This window comes from Microcebus murinus, chromosome 17 (assembly GCF_040939455.1).
Source record: "Microcebus murinus isolate Inina chromosome 17, M.murinus_Inina_mat1.0, whole genome shotgun sequence".
In the NCBI taxonomy this organism is placed as follows: Eukaryota; Metazoa; Chordata; class Mammalia; order Primates; family Cheirogaleidae; genus Microcebus; species Microcebus murinus.
The window spans coordinates 48,990,407-49,017,411 of record NC_134120.1 but is presented as its reverse complement, the minus strand read 5'-3'; the positions used below and the strand labels follow the sequence as shown (position 1 = coordinate 49,017,411).

The following is a 27,005-nucleotide window of genomic DNA, read 5'->3' as shown; positions in this document are numbered from 1 at the left end:
GAGGCCGAGGGGGGCGGATTGCTCGAGGTCAGGAGTTCAAAACCAGCCTGAGCCAGAGTGAGACCCCGTCTCTACTATAAATAGAAAGAAATTAATTGGCCAACTAATACATATACAAAAAATTAGCCGGGCATGGTGGCGCATGCCTGTAGTCCCAGCTACTTGGGAGGCTGAGGCAGCAGGATCGCTTGAGCCCAGGAGTTTGAGGTTGCTGTGAGCTAGGCTGACGCCATGGCACTCACTCTAGCCTGGCCAACAAAGTGAGACTCTGTCTCAAAAATAAATAAATAAATAAAAAATAAATGGGACATGATCAAACTAAAAAGCTTCTGCACAGCCAAAGAAACAGTCATGAAAGTAAACAGACAACCTACAGAATGGGAGAAAATTTTTGCATCCTACGCATCCGATAAGGGGCTGATAACTAGAATATACTTAGAACTCACGAAACTTACAACTCACGAACTTCAGCAAGAAAAAAATCAAACAACGCTATTAAAAAGTGGGCAAAGGACTTGAACAGAAACTTTTCTAAAGAAGACAGAAGAATGGCCAACAAACATATGAAAAAATGCTCAACATCTCTAATCATCAGGGAAATGCAAATCAAAACCACAATGAGATATCACTTAACTCCAATGAGAATGGCCTTTATCAAAAAGTCTCCAAATAACAAATGCTGGCGTGGATGTGGAGAGAGAGGAACACTCCTACACTGCTGGTGGGACTGCAAACTAGTTCAACCTCTGTGGAAAGCAATATGGAGATACCTTAAAGCGATACAAGTGAATCTACCATTTGATCCAGCAATCCCATTGCTGGGCATCTACCCAAAAGATCCAATGACACTCTACAAAAAAAAAAGACACTTGCACTCAAATGTTTATAGCAGCACAATTCATAATTGCAAGGCTGTGGAAACAGCCCAAGTGCCCATCAATCCAAGAATGGATTAATAAAATGTGGTATATGTACACCACGGAGTACTATTCAGCTCTAAGAAACAATGGTGATATAGCACATCTTATATTTTCCTGGTTAGAGCTGAACCCATACTACTAAGTGAAGTATCCCAAGAATGGAAAAACAAGCACCACATATACTCACCAGCAAACTGGTATTAACTGAGCAGCACCTAAGTGGACACATAGGTACTACAGTAATAGGGTATTGGGCAGGGGAGAGGGGGACGGGGGACGGGTATATACATACATAATGAGTGAGATGTGCACCATCTGGGGGATGGTCATGCTGGAAATTCAGACTTGTGGGGGGAGGCGGGGAAAGGGCATTTATTGAAACCTTAAAATCTGTAGCCCCATAATATGCCTAAAAAAAAAAAGATACTAATATTCAAAAAAAATAAAAATCTATTATTTTATTTCATTTTAAAGTTTTTTTAGTACTCTTCTAAATACTTGAATGAGATAGTTCATCTGCCCTATCTGTCAATTTATCTTTAAGGCTAGGAATGCCAGCACCTTAATCCCTTCTTTTTTTTTTTTTTTTTGAGACAGAGTCTTGCTTTGTTGTCCAGGCTAGAGTGAGTGCCGTGGCGTCAGCCTAGCTCACAGCAACCTCAAACTCCTGGGCTCCAGTGATCCTTCTGCCTCAGCCTCCCGAGTAGCTGGGACTACAGGCATGCGCCACCATGCCCGGCTAATTTTATATATATATATATCAGTTGGCCAATTAATTTCTTTCTATTTATAGTAGAGACGGGGTCTCGCTCTTGCTCAGGCTGGTTTTGAACTCCTGACCTTGAGCAATCCGCCCCGCCTTGGCCTCCCAAGAGCTAGGATTACAGGCGTGAGCCACAGCGCCCGGCCTTAATCCCTTCTTGAAACATTTGCAATCATGTTTTGTTATTCCTAATATTCTGGTTTTATCCAGCATTGCCTGTATTTCCCTGCACTAGAGCACAGTTCATTTTCTTTTCATTTTTAACCTATATTAAAAATCCATATATTTAAATCCATAAATCTATTACTTAAGATACATAAGCTATCTTTTTGTTTTCCTTGTTTCATCTATAATTCTATAAAAATTATATCTTGAATTCATAATTCTTCTATGTATTTACAGCTCTGATATTTGAGAATTATACATATTTTTTACATTATCATTCATTATGTTTTTATTCAAGACATCATACCCTTTTCTGAAAACAGAGAAGGTCTTTTTTTGGTCTAAAAATCTTAGACACAAACTAGTCTTTCATGTTATATTAACCTGGCCTTGAATACAGACATACTCCCTCTGCATTTCTATACATGAAAACAGGATGACATTCTATTTGGGCATGAGTCTCAATTAGGCTTTTTCACAAGAACTTCAATCCCAGCCTTTTCAGGTTTAATCTTTAAAGCATATGTATCTGCCTTTAATAAGCAATACAAAAATACTCACTCCTTCCATGTCCTTAGACCAGCTTCAAACTATCTTCTGCCCAATTTCTTTTAAAAGCCGATTTTAACAAATATTTATGAAGTGCTAACTTGCATTCCATAAAATCCTCTTAAATACATTAAATTTTGTCCATGAATTAAGTCAGTCAGAAACGAAACACCTTAGTGCATTGCTCTGAAACTCTGCAAACTAGCCTTTAATGATTGCATTTTGGCATTATATCTGATGGCTGTGTCCCTGAATCACCCACAGACCAAGAACACCCAACACTAGACTTGAGTAAGAAATTTCTACAAAAAATTTGGTGGTTACTGATTAAAGCAGCTTGCATTACACTTTAACATACACCCTACCTTGTATTAAAGGACAGAATAAGCAGCAGCCTTTTCTATCTATATGGACACTGTCAAAGTTATTCCTTAGGATTTATGAGGAAACCAGGAAGAAATTTTTCTCAAATCAAAATTCTACTTCTCTAGCAGTTGGAATGTTATTTTATAGACATTGTGGATTTTGTATCAATCATATTTCCTTCTTTGTTTTGAACCCTAGGAAATTCTACATGGTTCAGCATTAGTGTAAGGTATTATCAAATGAACTCTCCCATTTATCAACTTTCCTCTGGTAACTTATTATTCTACATCTATTTTTCTTTACTTTTTTCCCTTCTCATCTTTTGTTATTTTTAATAAGCTACCACAAATACAGTTTTTTAAGAAAGTAAACTGCTTCATATAACTAAACAGCTACAAACCAACTACAGGTTAAGACTCCTATCCTCACAGAGTATACAGTTTTAAAAATATACAGAGTAAGAAAACAATCCAATTAAAAAATGGGCAAAGGACCTGAATATAAATTTCTCAAAAAACGACATACAAATGGCCAATAGGTATATAAAAAATGCTCAACATCACCAATTATCAGAATAATGCAAATGAAAACCCTAATGAGATATCATCTTACATCTGTTAGAATAGCTATTATCAAAAAGACAAAAAATAACAAGTGTTGGTGAGGATGTGGAGAAAAGAAAACCCTTGTGCACTGTTGGTAGGAATGTAAATTAGTACAGCCATTATGGAGAACAGTATGGAAGTTCCTCAAAAAACTAAAAATAGGAATACCATATGATCCAGCAATCTCACTATTGGGTATACCAAGTCTGGAAAGTAATCTGGCCATGTAATATGAAAAATAGAGACATTTATTAAAGATACAAGAAACATTGTACATAGGACAACGACACCTCAGTCCCCTTCAAAGTAGGCACTTTGGGACCTCACACAGTTCTCCCAGAGTCTCTTAGCCTAACTAGTACATGTTCAACATTCTCAGGTATTCTGCTTGTTGCAGGCCTTCCAAAATGAGGATCACTTTCAACAGATTCCCGACCATCTGGTTATATTAACAATGGCTGGCTGCTTTCTGGACATACCTCATATATTCAAAGGAAATGAAATCAAAGATACGTGCACTCCCATGTTCACTGCAACACTATTCACAACAGCCAACATATGGAATCAACCTAAGTGTATATCAACAATGAATCGATAAAGAAAATGTGGTATGCTATGAAATACTATTTAGCTATAATAAAAAGCAAAATTCTGTCCTTTGTGGCATCAAGGATGAGCTTAGAGGACACTCTGCTAAAAGTGAAATATGGCAGGCACAGAAAGACAAATACCACATGGTCTCATATGCGGAGTGAATGTAAAAAAGTTGAACTCATAGAAACAGTAAAATGGTGGTTGCAGGGAGGAGGGAAATATTGGTCAGAGGACACAAAATTTCAGATAGGAGGAATTAGTTCAAGACATTATTGTAGATCATAGTAACTATAAATAACAATATAACATATATTTGAAAATTGCTGAGAGATTTTAAATGTTCTCACTACAAAAAATAAGTACGTGAGTTAATGCATATGTTAAATAGCTTTATTTACCCATTCTACTATAAATACATATATTAAAACATGTTGTATACCATAAATACATACAATTTTTATTTGTCAATTAAAATTTAAAAATTCCTAACATTTTAAAATGAAAATCAATTGGCCCGATATGTCCACGTCTATTTCTGGCTTCTTTATTCTGCATCATTTACCTATATATCTATATTTACATTAATTTGTATTGGCTTGACTAATATAGCTTTATAATAAGTCTTGAAATCAGATAGTTTCTCTCTGATGTTGTTTCTTTTTTTTTTTGAGACAGAGTCTCACTCTGCTGCCCAGGCTAGAGTGCCATAGCGTCAGCCTAGCTCACAGCAACCTCAAACTCCTGGGCTCAAGCAATCCTTCTGCCTTAGCCTCCCTAGTAGCTGGGACTACAGGCATGCACCACAATGCACAGCTAATTTTTTCTATATATTTTTAGTTAGCCAATTAATTTCTTTCTATTTTAAGTAGAGATGGGGGTCTCACTCTTGCTCAGGTTGGTTTCAAACTCCTGACCTTGAACAATCCTCCGCCTGGGCCTCCCAGAGTGCTGGGATTAGAGGTGTGAGCCACCATTCCCAGCCTGATGTTGTTTCTTTCTCAAAGTTTTTTGTCTTGTGGCTATTCTAGGTGCTCTGTATTTTAACATAAACTTCAAATTTTGCTCACTGATTTCTAGAGTAAGATTTTGGGGGAAAAAGCAAAAATCAATGGTATAACAAGTGCCATAGTAGGGTAGTAATAGAACCACACAAAGGAAAAAATAGATAAATTTCTCAAAAGTAGGGGTTGAGAATAGGAGATACGTACTCATAGCAAATGAGTCATTTTCGTAATCTTGGATTCTGCAAGGCCACAGGGCTCAGGTGAATCAACAGGTGCTATAAGCAAGCTGTCTAAGGGCTTCTTCCCTTTCCTCTTCCTCCCTCTTGTGATTGCCTCCCTTTTTCACAAGGTGAGCTTTCCTCAAACAACAGTTTAGGATCCATAAACTCTCTGGCACTAGAAACATTTAATGGTTTAATTTACGTTTTAATAAAAACTTTAATTTAGTGTACTATTTTGCCTCCTCTTCAAAGGAAGAAAATGAAGGTGCTAATATACAGTTGGGGGGGGGTTTAAAATACAACTTTGAAATTAAATTGACCTAGATTCCAATCCCAGTTTCACTGCTTGTTAACTGTATAATCTTGGACTTAATTCAGTAACTTAATTTGGTTCTTCATGTACGTAATGGAGACAAGGTTATGGGATCTTCAGAATAATCTAATAATTCTTGAAAGGGTAGATTCTTTAAAAAAGTAAAAAAGTAAAAGCTAGTCTTCTTTGTTCCTTATTAGTTCTCTTTTAATCAAATTTAACCTTCGTCTGTTCTAGCAGGATAAAGTGAAAGAAAGGAGGAAAAAGATTAATCAAAGGAAATATTTTCCTTGGTTTTCAAGCTGAAATATTGAAGAAAGGAATAAACACATCTGTTCCCTATAGCAAAGAACTTCATTTGAGGCACAGTGGTACAGAATGAACATGGGTTCTGGGTTTGAATACTATTAATTTCAATTTTACTAACTTAGATAAGTTATCATCTCTACAAATAAGTCTCTACTTCTGTAATAAAAGGCCAATAATACTTCCTTTATCTATCTGACAGGTACTGAGACATCTCACAGGAGAGAAGGGAGAAGGAAATAGTGTATTTCTAGAGGGACGATAAATTAGCACAACATTTTTGAAAAGCAATTTAAAAATATGTATCTGGAGCATTAGTGATATTCCTGACTTGGATTCAGGAATTTCACTTCTATGATTTCAAACTAAAGAAACAATAACAAAGACATAAAAGGCTATGTATTCAAAGATGTTTATCACAGCATTACTTAAAATCACAAAAATTTAAAGTAATGTAAATGTCAACAAAAGAGATTTGGTTATGTAAACGATACCAAATCGACAATTTATATTTTTAATTATGAAGACCCCAGCATCAAAATAGACACTTCTAACAATATTAAGTGAAAAAAACATGTATTATAGCTATAAAAAAAGGTGGCAGGGCGAGGGAAGGCTGCAAAGACATCATAACCCCAAGTGCTAAACAGGGGTTATAGTAAGTTTACAGTGAGTAAAAGGTTTGTTTACTTTTTCCCCTCTGGTTCCATATTTCCTTTAATGCATTGATATTTTTAAAATAAAAATAATAAACAAAGAGTTTTCCTTTTGTGGCATGGTTCTGAACACAGAATATTCAACAAAAAAGATGAGCATTCATTTATTCACTTTCAAACACTATGGGAAGCTACTACATTCATCCAGGCACAGAATGAAATTCAGAGTTGATAGGTTTTCATCTTCATTCATTTATCCATTCTAATCTGGGCATTTACAGTATGCCAGGACAGTTTTCAACCAATCCTTGCTCCCAAGTTGTTTTTATCCTACGGATCTTAATTTCAGCAGTTATGTCTCCAGAACATTTCTAAACCTATCAGCCTACTCAAGGCAAAAAAACTGCTTCAAAGTTCTTCCTTGGAAGGTAAGGGCTCTTTGCAGCTTAGAAAGCACCTCATGTGGTTAAGTCAGGGCATGACAATAATCCTTCTTTAAAGCTTAGGCAATAACATCACCTCATATTTATAAAGTGCTTCACAGGTTAAAGCAGGTTTTCCTACACAGTCATTCATTTTTAAAGCTAACTAATCCAGTGGGTATATACGTTCTTTGGTTTTCCACAGCTACCCATGAACAACAAACACCCTCTGAGTTAGTTCAGGAGCTCCCAAGGGTTGGGGCTCAGAAAACAAGACGGGCAGCTCCCCTTAAGAAACTACCTAACTTGGACCGTGTTTCCGCGAAGGACCACGCCGGGGTGGACCTTGCAAACCTTGACAGGATAACCCGGGTAATTACTGCATCATTCAGTGAGCCCGAGTAAACAGACCCCGGGAATTTCACAACTTCTCACCGTCGCAACACTCACAACAGAGCCACAGGGTGTAACTCTGTCCGCTCCTTTTACAAAAGTTACAAAGTAAATACCAGCGGCTTTCCCTACAGAAAGACGAACAATCGGGCTCTAAGCTCGCCGGAGGCCAACTAGCCCCGAGGTCTCCGACTCCGGCCGGAGGGTCCCGTAAAAGGGCCGGGGGCAGAGAGAGGCCCACGGAGGAGCCGGCGCTGCACTCCGAGGCCCGGGCCAGGGCCAGCCCGAAGCGCCCAGCCGCCCGGTCACGGGCATGGCGGCCACCCGGGGGAGAGAAGCCAAGGCCACAAGACCAGGGCCGGTGACAGGTTTATTGCTCTCGGGAGCAACTTGGGTTTCTCGTCACCCTCCCACCCCCAACTCTACGCGCGCATCCCTCCCTCGCCCGTTCGCGTACCTGACACACGGAGGCGCGGAATCCCGCGTAGTCCGAGCGCTCCTCAACCTTCAGCGCCCGGTCACCGAGCTCGGACTCCTTCTCGCGCCGGTCAAATAAGTACACTGTCCTGGAGCCGACACCTCCGCCATCCTCCCCAGTCCCCTCAGAGGGCCCGCCGGGCCCGCCGCCGCCCGCCGCTGCCATATTGGGGGAAAGGAGAAAAGACAGCGGCGCCGGCCGCCGCCGCGCTCAGGGCCAAGGTGCAGGCTCTACGCAGCGCCTTCAGCTCCAGCGCCCGGGGCGGCTCGAGGCCTGGGCCGGCGCAAGGCAGCTCCTCCTCCGCGGCGGCGGCAGAGGCGGCGGCGGCCCGGGAGCTGCAGGCGCGAAGATCACCCGGGAACCGATTCAAACGCGATCCTCTCCCTGCACCACGTCACTTCCGCGGCCCGCCACTACCGGAGAAAGGGGACGCGCGGCGCGCTCCTCACAGGGCCCGGGCCCCGCGCCCGCCGCCGCCCACGCGTGCCTCACGGGGGAACGGAGAGCAGCCGGCCGCCCCGACTGTGGCGCAGGAGGAAGAAGGGTGGCGGGCGGCGGGGGGGTTGGGGGCGGGGCGAATCCAGCAGGCCGCGCGGGCGGGGCGGGGCTTCGCGGCGGCGCCCAGGGCCCGCCCCTTTCGCGCCCGTGAAATTGGAGGGAAGCGTGGTCCTGCCTGCGCCCTGCGTGGGCTCCCCGGGAGCGTGGCGGGAGAGCGTCCCAGGGGACCGTGCCTCCCCGTCTCGCCGTGACCCCGACCGAGCCTGCCCGGTGTCAAGCCCGCCGCGTGCGCCGGCGCCCTCCGCGGCTGGTCGCGTGGACGCGGCGGCGGGAAGCGTCGGGCCCGCGGGCTTCGCGGGGTGGAACGCGCCCCGACGCGAGCACGTGGGTCCGCTCGCGGAGGAAACAGACGCCGAGAAACCTGGCGCCGCGCAAAAGCCGCATTTCCTAGTAATTCTGGGTGGGCTCCGGTGTGGGCCACCGAAACAAAGCTGGTGTGTGAGACTCTACAGTGTGCGACGTCCCCGCGGTCCCCCACCCGCCACGCTCCGGGGCCCTCAGTGTGTCCTGGAGCGCAGGTGGCGTCCTGGGCACTGGGGTGTCGCAAGCGTCCGAATTTTCCCACTACACGCGCCTCGCCGTCGCCACGTTGCTGTAAATTGTGAAAGGGAATAGCACCCATGCCAGAGTTATTAGGGTTAAATTAAACGTTCGCAAAATTCCTAATACATAGAGCATTTTCAGTAAAAGCCTTTATCACCATCATTGGGGGGAGTACATTTCATTAACTATCCTGATGGTGGGCGTGTAGTGCCAGTAAACAACAAATATAATGTCATTGTCGGAGGACTCTCCAATTCTTAAAAATAGTGAATATTTCGTACTCTAGAGTGCTGTGTGAATTCAGGAAACCCAAGGTAGCACACTGGGGGATTTTTCAAGTCTCCCAACAAAAGTTTGGAGAGTATTTATAGTGTGTTTTCTGTTTTACAAAGTTTGCCAGAACCTCCATGGTTAGTTATATGGACAGACTAAAGTTAGGATATTTTAGAAACCTAGATTTGGTTGTTGTTATCAAGATGTTCCAGGATCATTGAGTGTGTGTGTATAATTGGCTAGACATTAGATATTACAGATAGAACACACAATTGAAAAAAAAGTGTAAAGGCATGTGTTTGGGAAACAAGTACAGCTGGAAACGGGGAGAACGGAGCAGCAGATGGTGGAAGATAAAATTGAAAAGAGGTAAGTTGTGAGCAAATGCCATTCATGTCCCTCAAGGGGGAGGTGGAAGGAGAGGAAAGACAAAAGTAACCCCCAACTCCCAGGGAATGTCTTTAAAGTTGTTTTATTTACCTTTCAAATTCATGTGAGTTTCATTGTATGTATATAGTGGTGTTTGAGTTAAATGACTCAAGAAAAACACAAATTGTTTTTCTAATTCTTAGTTAATGGGTAAGATGAATTGCCTTTCTACTTCAAATTGGGCTAGAGCCAGAGGTTCTTCATCAGGGTAATTTCTCATTTCTCTATAATAAAAAATTATACAATCACATGGATAAAACAGACATCATATCTTTAGAAGAGATTTGAGCATAATCTCTAAAAGAAGAGATAAAAAATGCCTGAGAAATGTACTGCACTATCATGGTCAACTGTTGATGGAAATATTGACGTGTATCTTCCCATTGAGAGGTCAAGTCTGAATCAATTTCTTAGATGGCAGTAAGGCAGTCTGAAACAGTCTAGAAACCATGTGCCAGTCACTTTTGCTCTCAGAAACTCTTCAGAAAAACCTTTTCAGTGAAAAAAATTGATTTGTTCTTTATTTAATTTTCATCACAAAGTGTGAGTTTGAAATGACGTAGTTCCCCAATTAGTTCTCTTTAATTGACTCCTAATTTTTATTTTCATCTGCTATCTTTGCATATAGAATAAAATATTTAAGTGGCCCTGTGTCAGTTATCTATTGGTATATAACTTTCCCCAAAACTTAGTGACCCCTAGCACAGCTCCTCATTCCCATCCTTCGTAGTGGTGGCCATTGCTCAGCCTTGAGGCTGGCAGGACTTGAGATGCCACAGACTAGACCAGGAGCAGCTCAGAGGTGGTGAATAATAGCCTTCAAGTCTTCAATTTAAAATGGCCTCCAGTTAAACTACAGTCATCCCTCAGTATCCTTAAGAGTTTGGTTCCAGGACCCCTGTGGATACCAAAATCCAAGAATTTGCAAGTCCTTTATGTAAAATTTGTGGTATTTGCTTATAACCTACACACATCCTCCCATATATTTTAAATCATCTCTAAATTATTAATAAAACCTAATACAATGTATATATTATGGAAATACTTGTTATACTCTTGTTTTTTCATTTGTATTGTTTTTATATTGTATTGTTATTTTTACTGTGTTTTTAGAAATACTTTCTGGCCAGGTGTGGTGGCTCATGCCTTTAATTCCAGCACTTTGAAAAGTTGAGGCACAAGGATTGCTTGAGGCCAGGAGTTCAAGACCAGCCTGGGCAACATAGCAAGACCCTGTCTCTACAAAAAATTTTAAAATATTTTTTTTCCGTCCTTGGTTGATTGAATCTGAGCATGCAGAACTCAAGGATATTGGAGGGCCGACTCTACATTGCAAAAAATGTGAAAGAAACAAAATGGGAAGAGTGAAAAAGCTGAAAAGGTAGAGCCTGAGGATTTTGTGGTGGAAAAAGTACTAAATGGAGGTACCATGAATGGGAAGGGGCAGTGCTTCCTGAAGTGGAAGGGATTTACCAATGCTGCTGGTACTTAAGAACCTGAATAAAATTTCGATTGTCCTGAGTTTATTGAACCATTTCTTAATCTTTGAAAAGCTGTAAATAAAAAGGTAGTACAAAAAAGAAAATCTTTATCTGACTGAATCTCACGACAGCAAATCAAAGAGATGCTGCTGAGAAACAAAGAGGCTTTGCCAGAGATTTTGATCTCAAACAAAGAACTGGTGCCACAGACAACAGTGGAGAATTAATGTTTCTAATGGGATGGAAAGATTCACATGAGGCCAACATGGTGCTGGCAGACAGTGTTCTCAAATTCCAATTGCTTTTTTTGAAGAGAGCCTACCTTTGCATTCTTGTCCAGAAGATGAAGCTCAAAAACTGTTGCGCTGCTGTATCTAACTTAGGTCTTGATTTTCTTATTTATTGGTGTGAAGAATAACCACATTCTAATGAAAATTGACTTTGATATGTTTGTTTTGAAGTAATATTGAGGGAGTTGTTGGATTTTGTTTAGTTTTTGTCTTGAAGTTTTGGGGGGGGTTGTTTTGTTTTGTATTTTTGCATCACTAGCAGTGGTTATTTTGAACAAATAATTTAAAACTTTCTGCAGTTGCTTCATCTATCAGAAAAGAACATTTGCTACTGTGGTATATTATTTCCTCTGCATTACAGAACAGCCTTTATAAATGTTGAGGAAAATTTCCATAGTCATTACTCAATCATTACCTGTGTTTAACCCATAATGGCTAAGGCTATTCTGGGTTTTAGTTTATTTGGTTTTGTGTGTATACATAAAAACATATATACATGGTGGTTGTTGTGGTTTTTGTTTTTGTTTTTTACATTCGCCAAAACAAAACGACATTTCACAACCATGGGTGAAGTCCATGTTATTTTGGGGCTGCCATGATTCTAAGCAGCCCAAGAAATAGATCACCTCAAGTTAAATTGAAAATTTTCCTGAAGCCATAACTTGCAAGTTAAATCAATGATTCTGTAATTGATTGAGCAACTTAAATATAACGCAAGCAATTTAAATTGGATAATTTAAAGCAGCCAAGACTGGGCACAGTGGCTCACACCTGTAATCCTAGCACTCTTGGAGGCTGAGGCAGAAGAATTACTTGAGCTCAGGAGTTTGAGACCAGCCTGAGCAAGAATGAGACCCCTGTCTCTACTAAAAATAGAAAAATTAGCCTGGCATAGTGGCACACATCTGTAGTCACAGCTACTTGGGAGGCTGAGGCAGGAGGATGGATTGAGCACAGAAGTTTGAGGTTGCAGTAAGCTATTATGATCCTGCTGCACTCTACCCAAGATTGAGCATATTTTCAAATGTTTCTTTCCTCATTGTGTTTCCTCTTCTATGAAATGCCTGTTCGTGGTCTATGCCTGTTTTTTGATGAAATTATTTGACTTTTCTTTTTTTTTTTTTTTGAGACGGAGTCTCACTTTGTTGCCCAGGCTTGAGTGAGTGCCGTGGAGTCAGCCCAGCTCACAGCAACCTCAAACTCCTGGGCTCAAGCAATCCTCCTGCCTCAGCCTCCTGAGTAGCTGGGACTACAGGCATTGCCACCATGCCCGGCTAATTTTTTTCTATATATATTAGTTGTCCAATTAATTTCTTTCTATTGATAGTAGAGACGGGGGTCTTGCTCTTGCTCAGGCTGGTTTCGAACTCCTGCCCGAGAGCAATCCGCCAGCCTCAGCCTCCCGGAGTGCTAGGATTACAGGCGTGAGCCACCCCACCCAGCCTGACTTTTCTTATTGATTTTTAAAGTTCTCTACGTATGGCCGGGCGTGGTGGCTCACGCCTGTAATCCTAGCACTTTGGGAGGCCGAGGCGGGCGGATTGCTCAAGGTCAGGAGTTCGAAACCAGCCTGAGCAAGAGCGAGACCCGTCTCTACCAAAAATAGAAATAAATTAATTGACCAACTAAAAATATATATACAAAAAATTAGCCGGGCATGGTGGCGCATGCCTGTAGTCCCAGCTACTCGGGAGGCTGAGGCAGAAGGATTGCTCGAGCCCAGGAGTTTGAGGTTGCTGTGAGCTAGGCTGACGCCATGGCACTCACTCTAGCCTGGGCAACAAAGTGAGACTCTGTCTCAAAAAAAAAAAAAAAAAAAAAAAAAAAGTTCTCTACGTATTGTATTACTAAAATTTTGTTGGTTTTGTCTTTTTAACATCTTTTCCCAGCTTATGACATGTAGTTTTCCTTTCTTCATGAGATCTTTTAATGAATAGTAGTTCTTGGTCTTAATGTGATTGAATTTATCAAATTATTTTCATTATGGTTTGTGCTTTTTAGTCTTTTTGTAAGAATTCCTCTACCACTCAGGCATTCTCAAATTTTATTCTTTTAATTTTATTTTAATTAATTAATTTATTTGAGTTAAGTTCTCACACCGTTGCCTGGGCTGAAGTGCACTGGCATTATTATAGCTCACTGCAACCTCAAACTCCTGGGCTCAAGCAATCCTCCTGCCTCAGCCTCCCAAGTAGCTGGCACTACAGGCGTATGCCACCATGCTCAAATTTTATTCTTAAAGTTTAAAATTTAAAAAAAAAACTTAAGTCCTTAATTTGTGTGAAGTTGATTATTATGTATGATACTAAAAGGGGATCCAACTTCATTTGTTTTCAAATTGAGCATGATTTATTGAATAGTGTCTTTTTTTCATGTGTAACTTTTGTCACATACTAAGTTTCCATAAATGTATACTTCTGTTCCTAAGTTTTCTAGTCTGTTCTGTTGGTTAATTTTTTTCCTCTTTGCTAATATTGAACCACTTTAATCACTCTAGCTTTATTATGCTTTGTGGTACAGTGGAGCAAACTGCCTCACCTTAATCTTCAAGAGTATCATGTAGTTGGTTTGGTTTTGTTTCCTTTTCATGCCACTGCTGGCCTGAAGACATGTAATTGGTTTTTAAGTGTCACTTCAAGAGTGATAATTTCCTCCTCTTTTTGCTCTATGTTTTCTTACATAAGAGACACTTGGGATTGTGGTTAACTGTGTTTTCGCAGTAATAAATCCCATAGTTCAGTAAAGGACTGAGTACATCATAAGCTTTTTAAATTGACTGCTATTGCTTTCCACCAAACACTTAGTTGCGGTTGGAAAGCTGCTGTTTGTTTCCACATCAAGCTCATTATCAGATCCCACAACCCTTGGTATTTTCATATTGTTTGTAATTAACCTGTGCATTCTGATTCGGTTACAGCACTAATCGCCCAGGTCCCCTGACGACACAGAGGACCAAAATTTTTTTTTTATTTCGGCATATTATGGGGGTACAGATTTTAAGGTTTCAATAAATGCCCTTTCTCCCCCTCCCCCAACAAGTCTGAGTCTCCATCATGACCATCCCCCAGATGGTGCACATCTCACTCATTATATATGTATATACCCGCCCCCCTCCCCCCTCCCACCTGCCCAATACTCTATTACTACAGTACCTATGTGACCACTTAGGTGCTGCTCAGTTAATACCAATTTGCTGGTGAGTATGTGTGGTGCTTGTTTTTCCATTCTTGGGATACTTCACGTAATAGTATGGGCTCCAGCTCTAACCAGGAAAATATAAGATGTGCTATATCACCGTTGTTTCTTAGAGCTGAATAGTACTCTGTGATATACATATACCACATTTTATTAATCCATTCTTGGATTGATGGGCACTTGGGCTGTTTCCACAGCCTTGCAATTATGAATTGTGCTGCTATAAACATTCGAGTGCAGGTGTCTTTTTTGTAGAGTGTCATTGGATCTTTTGGGTAGATGCCCAGCAATGGGATTGCTGGATCAAATGGTAGATTCACTTGTATCGCTTTAAGGTACCTCTATATTGCTTTCCACAAAGGTTGAACTAGTTTGCAGTCAGAAGGACCAAATTTTTAAATCATTCTCTGCTTGTATAAAATTTTCTCCTTCTTGGGTTTTAATGGCTTTCACCCAACTGAACTAAATGGGAAAATGTGATTATGGTAATTTTGCTTGCATATAAACACACATGTGGCAAAATTTTCAAGAGAAATAAAATTGGGAACTTCTTCCCCAGCCACAAATCCTAAAAGAAAAATTAACCTCTGGACTAGAATAATGCATGGCTTTATCCTCTGACTTCCTCACCCCTTCATATCCCAAATTGAGAAGCATGGTTCTCAGCAGTCAGAAGCAATAGGAAAATTTTGTAAGTGTTTCTGTCCTAAAGGCCAAGTGTCCTGGGCACTCTGTTGCCCAGACTAGAGTGCCATGGTGTCAGCCTAGCTCACAGCAACCTCAAACTCCTGGGCTCAAACGATCCTCCTGCCTCAGCCTCCCAAGTAGCTGGGACTACAGGCATGTGCCACCATGCCGGCTAATTTTTTCTATATATTTTTAGTTGGCCAATTAATTTCTTTCTATTTTTAGTAGAGACAGGGTCTTGCTGAGGGTGGTTTCGAACTCCTGACCTTGAGCGATCCTCCTGCCTAGACCTCCCAGAGTACTAGGATTACAGGCATGAGACACCACGCCTGGCCAGTCTGACAAGTTTTTTAAGAGAACTATTCTGACTGCTCTGCTGAAGTTATACTGTCAGGGGCCAAAGGCAGTAGCCAGCAGACCAGTCAGGAAGCTGATTCAATAACCCAGGCAAAAGATAGTGAGGGCTTGAGCTAGGCTGGGAGTGGTCCAGCCGAGGAGAAGAGGTCATCTCTGGGATACACTTTGAAGGTGAAACTGACAGATGTGGTAATGGATCAGATGTGAGGTATGTGAAAAGAGAGTAGTTAAGCCAATCTCCAACGCGTGTTGCCCCTGGGCAAGTGTTGTGCACACTTGCATATTTTTGGCTGCCCAGCATCTCAATCCCAGCCTATGTTTGGGGAATTCTCCATCACATAACGCTAAAGGTAAGACAGAGTACACTTACCACTAAAGGTGTGGCTGAAATGCCGGGCCCTCCTTCTCCCAGGCGTTCCTGCAGCTGAGAAGTGTGCATGTCACCAGGGATCAGATTAATGGGGCAGCCACGGCAGTATCCACTTCGTAGAGGCAACAGAAGCACCTATACCCCAGGGTGGAATGGTGTCAGCTGCGCGAGGGGCAGGTGGCAGTGGTATCCTCATGGAACCAGTTCATGATTTTAGCTATGCTTCTGTCTCCGTAGCTTTGAAGTTGTATTGGCCAACCTCCCAGCAAAGCCACAAACTACCCAATTTCCTAGCCACAAATACTGTTTCTGCTTTAAAAAAGAGCCAGAGGTGGTTTCTTTTCCTTGCAACTAGGAACCCTAATTCATCCCACTAAGGGCTGATATTTCCATGGTGAATGTTGTCCTAATAATAACTGTCATTCATAGAGAGAGGCACTTATTTCAATGAATTCTGTTAGATAGATATTCCTCTAAGTGCAGACACTGAGACATAAAAAATAAATTTCTTGGCCAGGCGCAGTGGCTCACGCCTGTAATCTTAGCACTCTGGGAAGGCAAGGCAGGAGGATTGCTCGAGGTCAGGAGTTTGAAACCAGACTGAGCAAGAGCGAGACCCCATTTCTACTATAAATAGAAATTAATTGGCCAACTAATATATAGAGAAAAAATGAGCCGGGCATAGTGGCATGTCCCTATAGTCCTACCTACTCAGGAGGCTGAGGCAGGAGGATTGCTTGAGCCCAGGAGTTTGAGGTTGCTGTGAGCTAGGCTGACGCCATGGCACTCACTCTAGCCTGGGCAACAAAGTGAGACTCTGTCTCTAAAAAAAAAAAAAAAAAAAAAAAAAAAAAGAATAAATTTCTTGCCCAAGGTCATATGGCTTGGGTAATTGACAGACCTAGGACTAAAATCCAAATATATTTAGCCCCAAAGCCTGAGAACTATAGATAAGCTCACTTGGGATTCATGTAATATTATGAACTGAGCCATTTTTCCACTAATTCTGTTCTCTATATGGCTTGTATGTATATTCATAACAAGTATTCATCTTTCCTTGAAATCCTCTAAAACTATATATGGGACTTAGTCCTGAAATATTAAGATGTGTTATTGTTTTGAAAAATTATCATAGTCTGGTGAAAGCCATAAGTCAAATTCAAAATAAATTCTCATATCTGTTAGTATTGTTTGAGATTTGGACAAAATTAATTAACTGCTTTTTCTGAGTTTCAGTTTTAAGAGACCTTGATTTGGTCAATTGGAATTTGGAGGCAAAGTACTATATTGGTAAATACACTGAGCTCTTCCACAGGTGGCATCTGTTACCAGAGACATTAAGTACTGTGGCTGGTTGAAACATACACCTTTCAGGTGCCATTTTAAATAAATAAACAGCTGTAGTTCCCTAAAATGCAAGGATGGTGGATTTTAACACCTGAAACTCACTGCTGGAAAATAATGTGATGCTTGCCGGTAAGAGATGTGGTAAGAAATGAAACTGATTATTATTAGAAAAGAAACTGTGGTTTGTGAGCCTTGAGAAGAAGCACTCAAAGGAGAGACATGACACGTTATAGTGTTTTTTGTTTTTTTGGTTTTTTTTTGAGACAGTGTCTCACTCTGTTGCCCAGGCTAGAGTTCCGTGGCGTCAGCCTAGCTCACAGCAACCTCAAACTCCTGGGCTCAAGCAATCCTTCTGCCTCAGCCTCCCGAGTAGCTGGGACTACAGGCATGGGCCACCATGCCCGGCTAATTTTTTCTCTATATTTTTAGTTGGCCAATTAATTTCTTTCTATTTTTAGTAGAGACGGGGCGGGGGGGGGGGTCTCACTCTTGCTCAGTCTGGTTTCGAACTCCTGACCTTGAGTGATCCTCCTGCCTTGGCCTCCCAGAGTGCTAGGATTACAGGTGTGAGCCACTGCGCCTGGCCACGTTATAGTGTTTTTATTTGCACAGCATTAAAGAGACAACATGATGTTAGGGACCAGAAAACTGAGTTAGGAGTAAGGACCTGTGCTTCCAATCTAACTTGTATATGTGTAATGTAAATTATATATAACAGACATAGTTTTTATTTTTCAGTAAATAATAAGGAAAGAAAAAAGTATCCTAAATATAAAATATATTTTAAGTTTAAAAAATTAAAAATGGAAGATGTTATGGTTATATCATGGACAGATGTGAAAGACTTTTAGGAGGTGGAATCAACAGACCCCAGATAAGAAACTGAGGAGAAAGAAGTAGGAGTCAAGGATGACTCCCAAGTTTTAGGTTTAGGCCGCTGGGTAGATGATGATGCTTTCACTGAGTGGGGGAGAGGAGGACACGCAAGTGATTTTACTGCAATGGAAGGGATTCCAGCATATTACACAGGGCAGGAGGAAAGTGTCAAAAGAAGACTGAAAAGACTGCCGGATTTAGAAGAGGAAGGAGATTCTCGTCTCGAAAAACAAAAAGGATGTGAGGTAATGCATATATTAATTAGCTTGATTTAGCCACTCTACATATTTTGAAACACGACATACATCATAATTATATACAATTTTTATGTGTCAATTAAAAAATATATATATATATTTTTTTTTTTTTGAGACAGAGTCTCGCTTTCTTGCCTAGGCTAGAGTGAGTGCCATGGCGTCAGCCTAGCTCATAGCAACCTCAAACTCCTGGGCTCAAGCGATCCTCCTGCCTCAGCCTCCCGAGTAGCTGGGACTACAGGCACGAGCCACCATGCCCGGCTGATTTTTATATTATATATATTAGTTGGCCAATTAATTTCTTTCTATTTTTTATGGTAGAGACGGGGTCTCGCTCAGGCTGGTTTTGAACTCCTGACCTTGAGCAATCCGCCCGCCTCGGCCTCCCAGAGTGCTAGGATTACAGGCGTGAGCCACCGCGCCCGGCAAAAAATATATTTTTTAAAAGACCTACTGTCGGCCGGGCGCAGTGGCTCACGCCTGTAATCCTAGCACTCTGGGAGGCCGAGGCGGGCGGATTGCTCAAGGTCAGGAGTTCAAAACCAGCCTGAGCGAGACCCCGTCTCTACCATAAAAAATAGAAAGAAATTAATTGGCCAACTAATATATATATATAAAAAATCAGCCGGGCATGGTGGCTTGTGCCTGTAGTCCCAGCTACTCGGGAGGCTGAGGCAGGAGGATCTCTTGAGCCCAGGAGTTTGAGGTTGCTGTGAGCTAGGCTGACGCCACGGCACTCACTCTAGCCTAGGCAAGAAAGCGAGACTCTGTCTCAAAAAAAAAAAAAAAAAAAAAAAAAGACCTACTGTCACAATTTTAAAAATTAAAAATAAAAGGAAAGAGAAACTTTGCCATCAGTGCAAGGTTGTCAGCCGTTTTTCTCAAGAAGCCAGAAGGACTGGCTTACTAAATTCAAAACACAGGTATTTAAAGGGAGAGAAAAGCGAAATTATCAGAGTACCTAGTTTACATCAGCCTGTTGATGGTAGAACAAAAGCAACTTACTTACACAACTCTCATGTATACAAAGTCCGTATAGCGAAAAGTCAGCGATAATGTTATTTAGAGAATCCAGGTGCAGTAACAATTTTCAAGGGTTTGTTATTCTGGAGGCAGGATATTTGACATCCAGTGACCCTAGCATTTTCAGTTTTTCTAAGAGTGCACAGTGTGTTTTTGTTGTTGTTGCTCCTAACTGTAGTATATGACGTGCTCAAGCATACTGGAAGCAGAACAAAGCATCACTTTTGCTTCTACAAGAGAGTAGTAATGGAATAGGCACAGGGAGGGGAGGGAAGAAGATGGGGAAGGATGGACTGACTATATGTAGGTATAGAGTTGGGTGGCTGCGGCACCCACCTGAGGCAAGGAGCAATTGTAAACTGTTATTGGGGCTCTTGTCAACCTTCTGATGCCACTTGGGTGTCAGATGCCTCATAAGGCCACACAACACTTCCAAACTGATTCAGGCTCCAAGTGCAATGTTGGTGAGGAGTCTTTTCAGTACTTGGAAAAGGTAGAACTGAAAACTCAAGGGAGATCCTACTCAAATGGCTGCAGAGAGGTACTGTTTAGCTCACAGAAGATCACCTTCTTAAGCATTTAACAGCAGCCTGACTTGGAAGCCTCAGGCTTCATCTGAAATTACCAGCTCCTGTAATATCAATCAAACTAAAGGCTCCCACAATTGGCAAGAGATGGGGAATTTACACACAGGCTCTGTTAAACTTTGAACTCCTGTTTTTGAACTCCTGACCTTGAGCAATCCACCCGCCTCCTCGGCCTCCCAGGCGTGAGCCACCTCGCTGGGCTCTGTTAAACTTTGAAGCCCCGATCTTCCACTTGGGATCTCATTCTATTGCTGTCACCGCCAGCTCTGTTTTGTAGACTCTGTCACATTTTATGAACACAAATCCCTCAAAACCTGGCAGTACAGTTGAGATCCTGCTGGGGTGTTCAGACTATAGCATGCACAAGAATAACCTGGGATGTGCGTGTTTAAAGCACAGATTCCCAGGTTCCATGCCCAGATATTCTGAATCAGTTAAGTAAAGGCCTGGGAATTTATATTTTTAACAACTTCTGTGTGATTCTAATGGAGATAGTCCAAACACCGCATTTTGAGCAACATTGAACCTAAAGGGACAAAAAGGGTGATGAATATAGAAAAGAATACACAGAAGCCCATCTGAAAAGGCTTTATTCTGAATGATTCCAACCATAGGGACATTTTGGAAAAGGCAAAACTTACAGAGATAGTAAAAAAGGTCAGTGGTTGTGGGGGTGGGGAGGAGATGAAGGGGCAGAGCACTGAAGATTTTTAGGGCAGTGAAAGGACTTGTATGATATGATAATGGTGGATACAGCTCATTATATTAATACATTTGTTCAAACCCACAGAATGTACAACACCAGGAGTGAACCCTAACTACCCACTGTGTCCATGTGGGTTCATCAGTTGTAACAAATGGGCCACCCTGGTGGGCAATGTTGGTAACAGGGGGTGATACACATGTGGAGGGCGAGGGGGTCTATGGGAACTCTCTGTACCTTCCTATCAGCTTTGCTGTGAACCTAAAACCGCTCTAGAAACATAGTCTTATTTTTTAAAAAAAAAGAATATATAGGTAGTCTGATTTACAAAATATATCTGACTCATTTGCAGCTTATACTGTTTGCCAAGAACTCATCTTCCTCTAACTATGTGGAATGCCCTCACAAACGCATCCGATTTACTTCAAACATAGTCCCAAGACAGAGCCCAGATACCAATGGAAGTTCCCCCTATGGACTCAGTTTCCATCTTATCTAAGTTTCACTTTCTTATAAGAGAATCAATCTCTTCCCCAAAACTGTGTATTCCTCACCCTTCCCTTACAGGGCAGTTGGCCTGCTATAGAGTTAGAATGCAACCTCCCCACAAGAGATACACAGACACTGTAGCACACAGGTAATTTAGTTACTCATAACCATACAAATTATGAAAAATAAGGATGGCTTTTATTTTCCATATTCTTCAAAAGTCTAGTTTTTTTTAGTTCTAAATACCTTTATCAATAGTCTATTCAAACTGATCTCTGCCAAGCCTAGATCAGTTCCTCCAGCTTGAAGTGAACATGACTCCTACAATCCTTCCCCTGCTGACCTGTGGGACTTACCTCCTAATGCTTCTGAAATGTGAGCTAGAAGAGAAATCTCCAAAAAAAAAAAAAACAAACAAAACAGTAAGTTTGTAGAGAAAAAACTGCCTAAATCACACTGGATATGCTGCACGAAGAGAACCAAGCCTCCCCTTTCCCAATCACACAAATGGGGAATGTAGACTTTTTCAAGAAAGTTAGTTGGAACAAAATATGCGCAAATACTCTGTTTTCGTGTTTTTGTACTTCAGTTTTATAGTAGATGTTTCCTGCTGCTACAGCTGTGGGGTGTGTCCCTCCTCCTGTTCCTGTGAGCTAAAACCTAAAAAAGGCTTCTCAAGAATAAAGACATAGAACAGAGTCACAAGTGCGTGCCTGCGTGCACACACACACACACACTGATTTACAGGGTCCCGTTGGATATTTTAGATTCTTAGATCCATGTTATCTCAACCTTTTCCATTTTGCCTTACATGTGCAAAACTAAATCTGTCCAACCCTGTTGCTTTTTCAGAACAAACGGAAATTTATGCTGCATAGTGTATTGTCTCCAACTTTGCTAACCTAAGAGAAAAATTGCTTGTAACTCAAAGCCAAATTCCTCAAGGTGTTTTAGCTCAAAGCCAACCACAACAGGAAGGGGGGAAGTACATGATATCTTATACTCAGCGTAATTTTCAGTTCTCTCTCCATGTCCCTTGTCTCTTACATATCTCTAAATCTTCTCATGGGGTAAGGCATCCATGGAAGTGGAGGAAACAGCTTCTGGATATCCAAGGTAAGACCCATCTTAGATATTTCCACAGCTGCTGATCAGCTTCCTGTCTCCGCACAAGTCAAAGTCCCTATTTCCCTCTGCTTTAGTTGAACTTTTTCATGGAGTGTTCCTCTAGAAGCACAAGCCTACTGAGCTTTATCTTTGGCCTTCTAGTCAGCCAAATTACTTTCTCCATGTGAGACCCTTAACTCTAATCAGGACTTGAGAAACTCTGCTAGCAGTCAGGCCATGATAAACAATGTTTTTAGCTGGGCACAGGGGCTCCCACCTGTAATCCCAGCACTTTGGAAGGCCAATGTGGAAGGATCACTAGAGGCCAAGAGTTTGAGACCACCCTGGGCAACATAGAGAGACCCCCATCTCTATAAAAAAATGAAAAAATGTTAGCCAAGTATAGTGGCACATACCTGTAGTCCCAGCTACTCAGGAGGCTGAGGCAGGAGGATCACTTGAGCTCAGGAGTTCGGGGCTGCAGTGAGATACGATTATACCAACTTGTACAAAAATCCCAAAACAAAAAACTCAATGTATTCTACAGGACAAAGACAAGGCCAACAGAAAAATGCTTCTAATCAAACATAATTAAGGCAATACTGCAGTTGCAACAAACGACTAACAATCTCTTCTTAGAATCAACTAACAACAAGCTCAAACCCTCTATAACAAGCCACCCCCCAACCCACCCTCTGAAACATCTCATGACTGGTTCCTCCTTAGCACAGCAAGTTCAATAAGCCCACTTTCTTTTCTATTGGTAAGCGCTGTGGTCTTCTCTTTGGTTAGTGGGCTTTTGCTGGCTTTTGTTAGCTCTGGGTGGCTTCTCCAATTCTGAGTGACTGTCTCATAGAATGAGTCTCCTGACTCTCCCTTGTCCTGAAATCCACATTTTCCTCCTTACTTGATGGAATTCCCCAAGTTTCCTTTCTTTGTCCCAGGATAGAGATTTCCTTAAGGAAAGACTCTGGGATGTCCTTCTCAGTTCCCCAGTGCCCAGTCACTCGCCTTTTTTCCACCCACAGATTGAGAGCACCCACCACACGGCGGCTTGGGACGATTTGCGGTCTCAGTGTCACCTCCTGCTCAGCGCCCCCCAGCCGGGGTTTGCTGTTGGATGCGTCAGAGCCGGTCCAGCCTTTCTCCCTCTGTACAGCCAACACAATTCTAGGCCGACTCAATTCCATGTCTTTTCTTCCTCTCCCCAAAATGGACAACTTCAAGTGACAAACTGTCTCACTTCTCTTCTTCCCTCTTCCGGGCTGAGAGACGTGAAGGTGCAGGTGAGAGCAGATCCGGAATCCCTTTTCCAGAGTCTAAATAACTTGGACCATTAGTTTCCTGGTGCCTAGAAAACCAACTTCCTCAAATAGATGTACTCTCTTCTGCCCTACTGCAAAAGCTGTCAGATACGTAGGGAATCAGCCTTACAACCATTCTGTTTCTCTCCCAGCGTATTGGTGGAGTTTTGCAATCTCCATCTTTTGTGAGCGAAGTACTTAAAGACCTGCTCTTAAGGGCTGGGTAACTAACTTACCCTCTATTGTATAGAGAATAGATACTCTTTTCTGAGGCTGAAAGATAAAGAGGGAATAATTTTTCCCACCATTCCACCCCTCTGTGAGGACGCTGCTCTAGTTTGCATACTCTTTGTGACATATTACCCAAAAAGCTTCCCAAAGTAGACCTATTTCTGCAAGCGAACAGACTGACTTCTTTAGCACTGATGTCTTTCTCCTTTCTCTGGTGTGGCGAGAGCTGTCAGTGGAGAGCAACACTTTACCCCACCCTCCACCACAAAGGAGCTGTCACCTCCGTTTCATAGGCAAACAACTCTGGGGCCTTCCCCATTTGTATGTTAACTCTGTTAGTGTCTGGCGGGTGGAGTTTCCTGCTTTAGAACTGCTATCTTTCTCCCCTTCAGGCACTGGAAGGTCTGCAAAGGATTAACTCTATCATAACCCTCTTACAGAAGGTTGGTGGCATTTGTCCCCCACTTACTCAATTGCTTGATATGAGTCATTTTACAACTCAAATGTAACCACATTCGCCCTGCCCCGCTACACCACACCTTTGCTTAGTATACTAACCCTTGGCAACTTCACTGACCAAAATTTCACGTAGTTTACAGTTCCATCTGCTCCAGTCCTGTTACTATTTTGCACAATTCTTAGCTTTCTGGAGAATTGCCTGACTTCTTGGGGTACTTTGCTAAATTGCTTCACAAACTCCTATGTCTTCAGAATCCTTTTTATTGATTTCAAGTTGTTCCCCTGGGAGATTTCTCTTTCTCCTACTGAATAGTTTGACCCCAAGTGACACCACACAAAGAAAAATATGACAAATACCCATGAAATAATGATGTAATAGTTAAGAATTGACGGTCTGAAGTCAGATTGCCTGAAGTCACATTTTGCCATTTACTAGAGAACTTTGCCATTTACCATGAGAACTTGGTAAAATGATTGAATCTGTTTCTCAGTCTCTCTCAGTGATCAAGCAGATAAAACATAGGCTGGGCTCAGTGGTTCACACTTGTAATCCCAGCACTTGGGGAGGCCAAGGTGGGAAGATCTCTGAAGCCAGGAGTTCAAGACCAACCTGGGTAACATAGTGAGATCCTGTCTTTACAAAAAATTAAAAATTAGCATATGCATGTCCAAGGTGGGAGGACTGTGAACTATGGTTGAGCCACTGCACTCCAGCCTGGGTGACAGAATAAGACTGTCTCTTAAAAAAAAAAGTAAATTACAGAAGAACTTAGAAATTAATAAAATAGATCTGATTGATAATACATCAATTTATATAGCCTTAAAATAGAATATGCTTTCCTTTCAATTGCCCATGAACACCCACAAAAAACTATTAGGCCACAGAGAAAAACTTCAGCAAAATCCAAACAGTAGAAATAATGAAGGTATTATTCTCTGATTATACTGCAATACAACTAGAAATTCATAAAAATTGAGGGAGGGGAAACCCTTTTGTGTGGAAATTCAAAACTGTTTTAAACAGTTCTTAGAATAAAGAGAAACCACCACCTGAAACTGTAGACAATAAAAACACAACATATAAAAAGGTAGGATACTGCTAAGGTAGAAACTAGAGGAAAATGTGTAGCCTTAAAGACTTCCATTTTTTAAAAAAGAATTAAGGATCTAACTCAAAATTTAGGAAGGAAAACAACAAAATAAATTGGAGCAAAGCAAAAGGATTTAATTAGTAAAGAAAAAAGCAAAAATTTAATAAGTTTGGAAAGAGAAAGACAGAAGTGTTAAGTTTAAAAAACCAGTTTAATAGAGAAACCATTCCCTATTTGATTCTAGGGAAAAGGAGAAAGAGTTTAAATATGTCAATAAATATGGGAGAAAATAACCATAAAAACAGAAAATTTAAAAAGTGACAATAAAATACTTTGCTCAATTTTATGCAAATCATTTTGAAAAACGGGATTAAATAGAAAAATGTCTAAAATAATATAATTTACCAAATCTACAGAAGAGATTAAAAACAAAAACTTAAACTGAATTCTGTAGAACTAAGTAAAGTTGTCAAAGAGCTCCCTCATAAAAAGCAGTACACTCACATGGGGAATCATACTAAATTTAAAAAGCATATTATTTTAATACTTTTCTATTATTCCAGAGAAATTTAATAAAGAAGGAAAATGTCTAACTTCTTTCTCTGAAGTGAGTATACTACTGATACCAAAACCTGAAAAAAGTTAAGAAGTATCTATCATACTACCAATATAACTTATGAATATCAACATGGGAAATAAAATCTCAAATAAAATATTAACGGAATCCAGCAAGCAGCACATTAAAAAAAATATACCATGGCCAAATGAGATTCTGGAAATGTAAGGATGTTCATATATTAGGAAAATTATCATATGAAAATACTAGGAAAAAAGTCAAATGTTCAATGTCACAGATTCTAAAAAGTCATTGATAAAATTCAATAACCATAATAAAAATTTTAAAAATCGGTACTTCCTTAACATGATATATATAACTCAGCACAAAAGCTTGTATTTGAATAGGGAAATATTCAAACTATACTCACTAAAATTAGAAAAAAGACAAAGATATTCTCTGTCATAAGTATTTAATATTGTATTTGATTTACCAGGCAACACCATTAGACCAAAGAAGGGAAATTGGAAGTATAGCTGTAAGTAAAAGGTGTGAGTAAAACTTTACTATTTTCAGGAATTATGACTATAACTGGAAGACACAAAGACTCAACAACAATAAAACTACTGAATAGGCCAGGTGTGGTTGTTCACGCCTGTAATCCTAGCACTCTGGAAGGCTGAGGCTGGAGGATCGCTTGCGCTCAGGAGTTCAAGACCAGCCTGAGCAAGAGTAAGACTCCGTCTCTACTAAAAATAGAAAAAATTAGCTGGGTGTGGTAGCGCATGCCTGTAGTCCCAGCTGCTCAGGAGACTGAGACAGGAAGATGGTTTGAGCCCAGAAGTTGGAGGCCAACCTGAGCAACATAGCAAGATCCAGTCTCTCTGTCTCCCCCCTCTCTCCCCCCCCTCTGTCTCCCCCCCATCTCTCTCTCTCTCTCTCTCTCTCTCACACACACACACACACACACACACACACACACACACACACACAAAATAGAAGCCAAGATGTGCAAAAATTTTGTTAAAGGAAAATGC

General features: G+C 41.2%; 1 protein-coding gene and 1 long non-coding RNA gene across 4 annotated transcripts in view; both read right to left on the bottom strand.

Annotated features, from left to right (window-relative positions):
* SMCHD1 (structural maintenance of chromosomes flexible hinge domain containing 1) overlaps positions 1-8,295 on the bottom strand; it is a 161,865-nt gene extending 153,570 nt beyond the window's left edge. For all 3 annotated transcript variants that reach the window (XM_012746148.3, XM_020282427.2, XM_012746149.3), the window contains exon 1: positions 7,735-8,295. In XM_012746148.3, the coding sequence (XP_012601602.1) occupies positions 7,735-7,920 (186 nt within the window). In that variant the 5' untranslated portion in view covers positions 7,921-8,295. The remainder of the gene's footprint in view (positions 1-7,734) is intronic.
* Positions 8,296-15,415: 7,120 nt separating this feature from the next.
* LOC142861574 (uncharacterized) lies at positions 15,416-24,253 on the bottom strand. The gene is made up of 3 exons (XR_012912804.1): positions 23,371-24,253; positions 22,744-22,805; positions 15,416-16,073 (listed from the first exon to the last, which is right to left on the bottom strand). It is a non-coding gene; the product is annotated as an uncharacterized LOC142861574 (long non-coding RNA).
* Between the last annotated feature and the right edge of the window lie 2,752 nt (positions 24,254-27,005).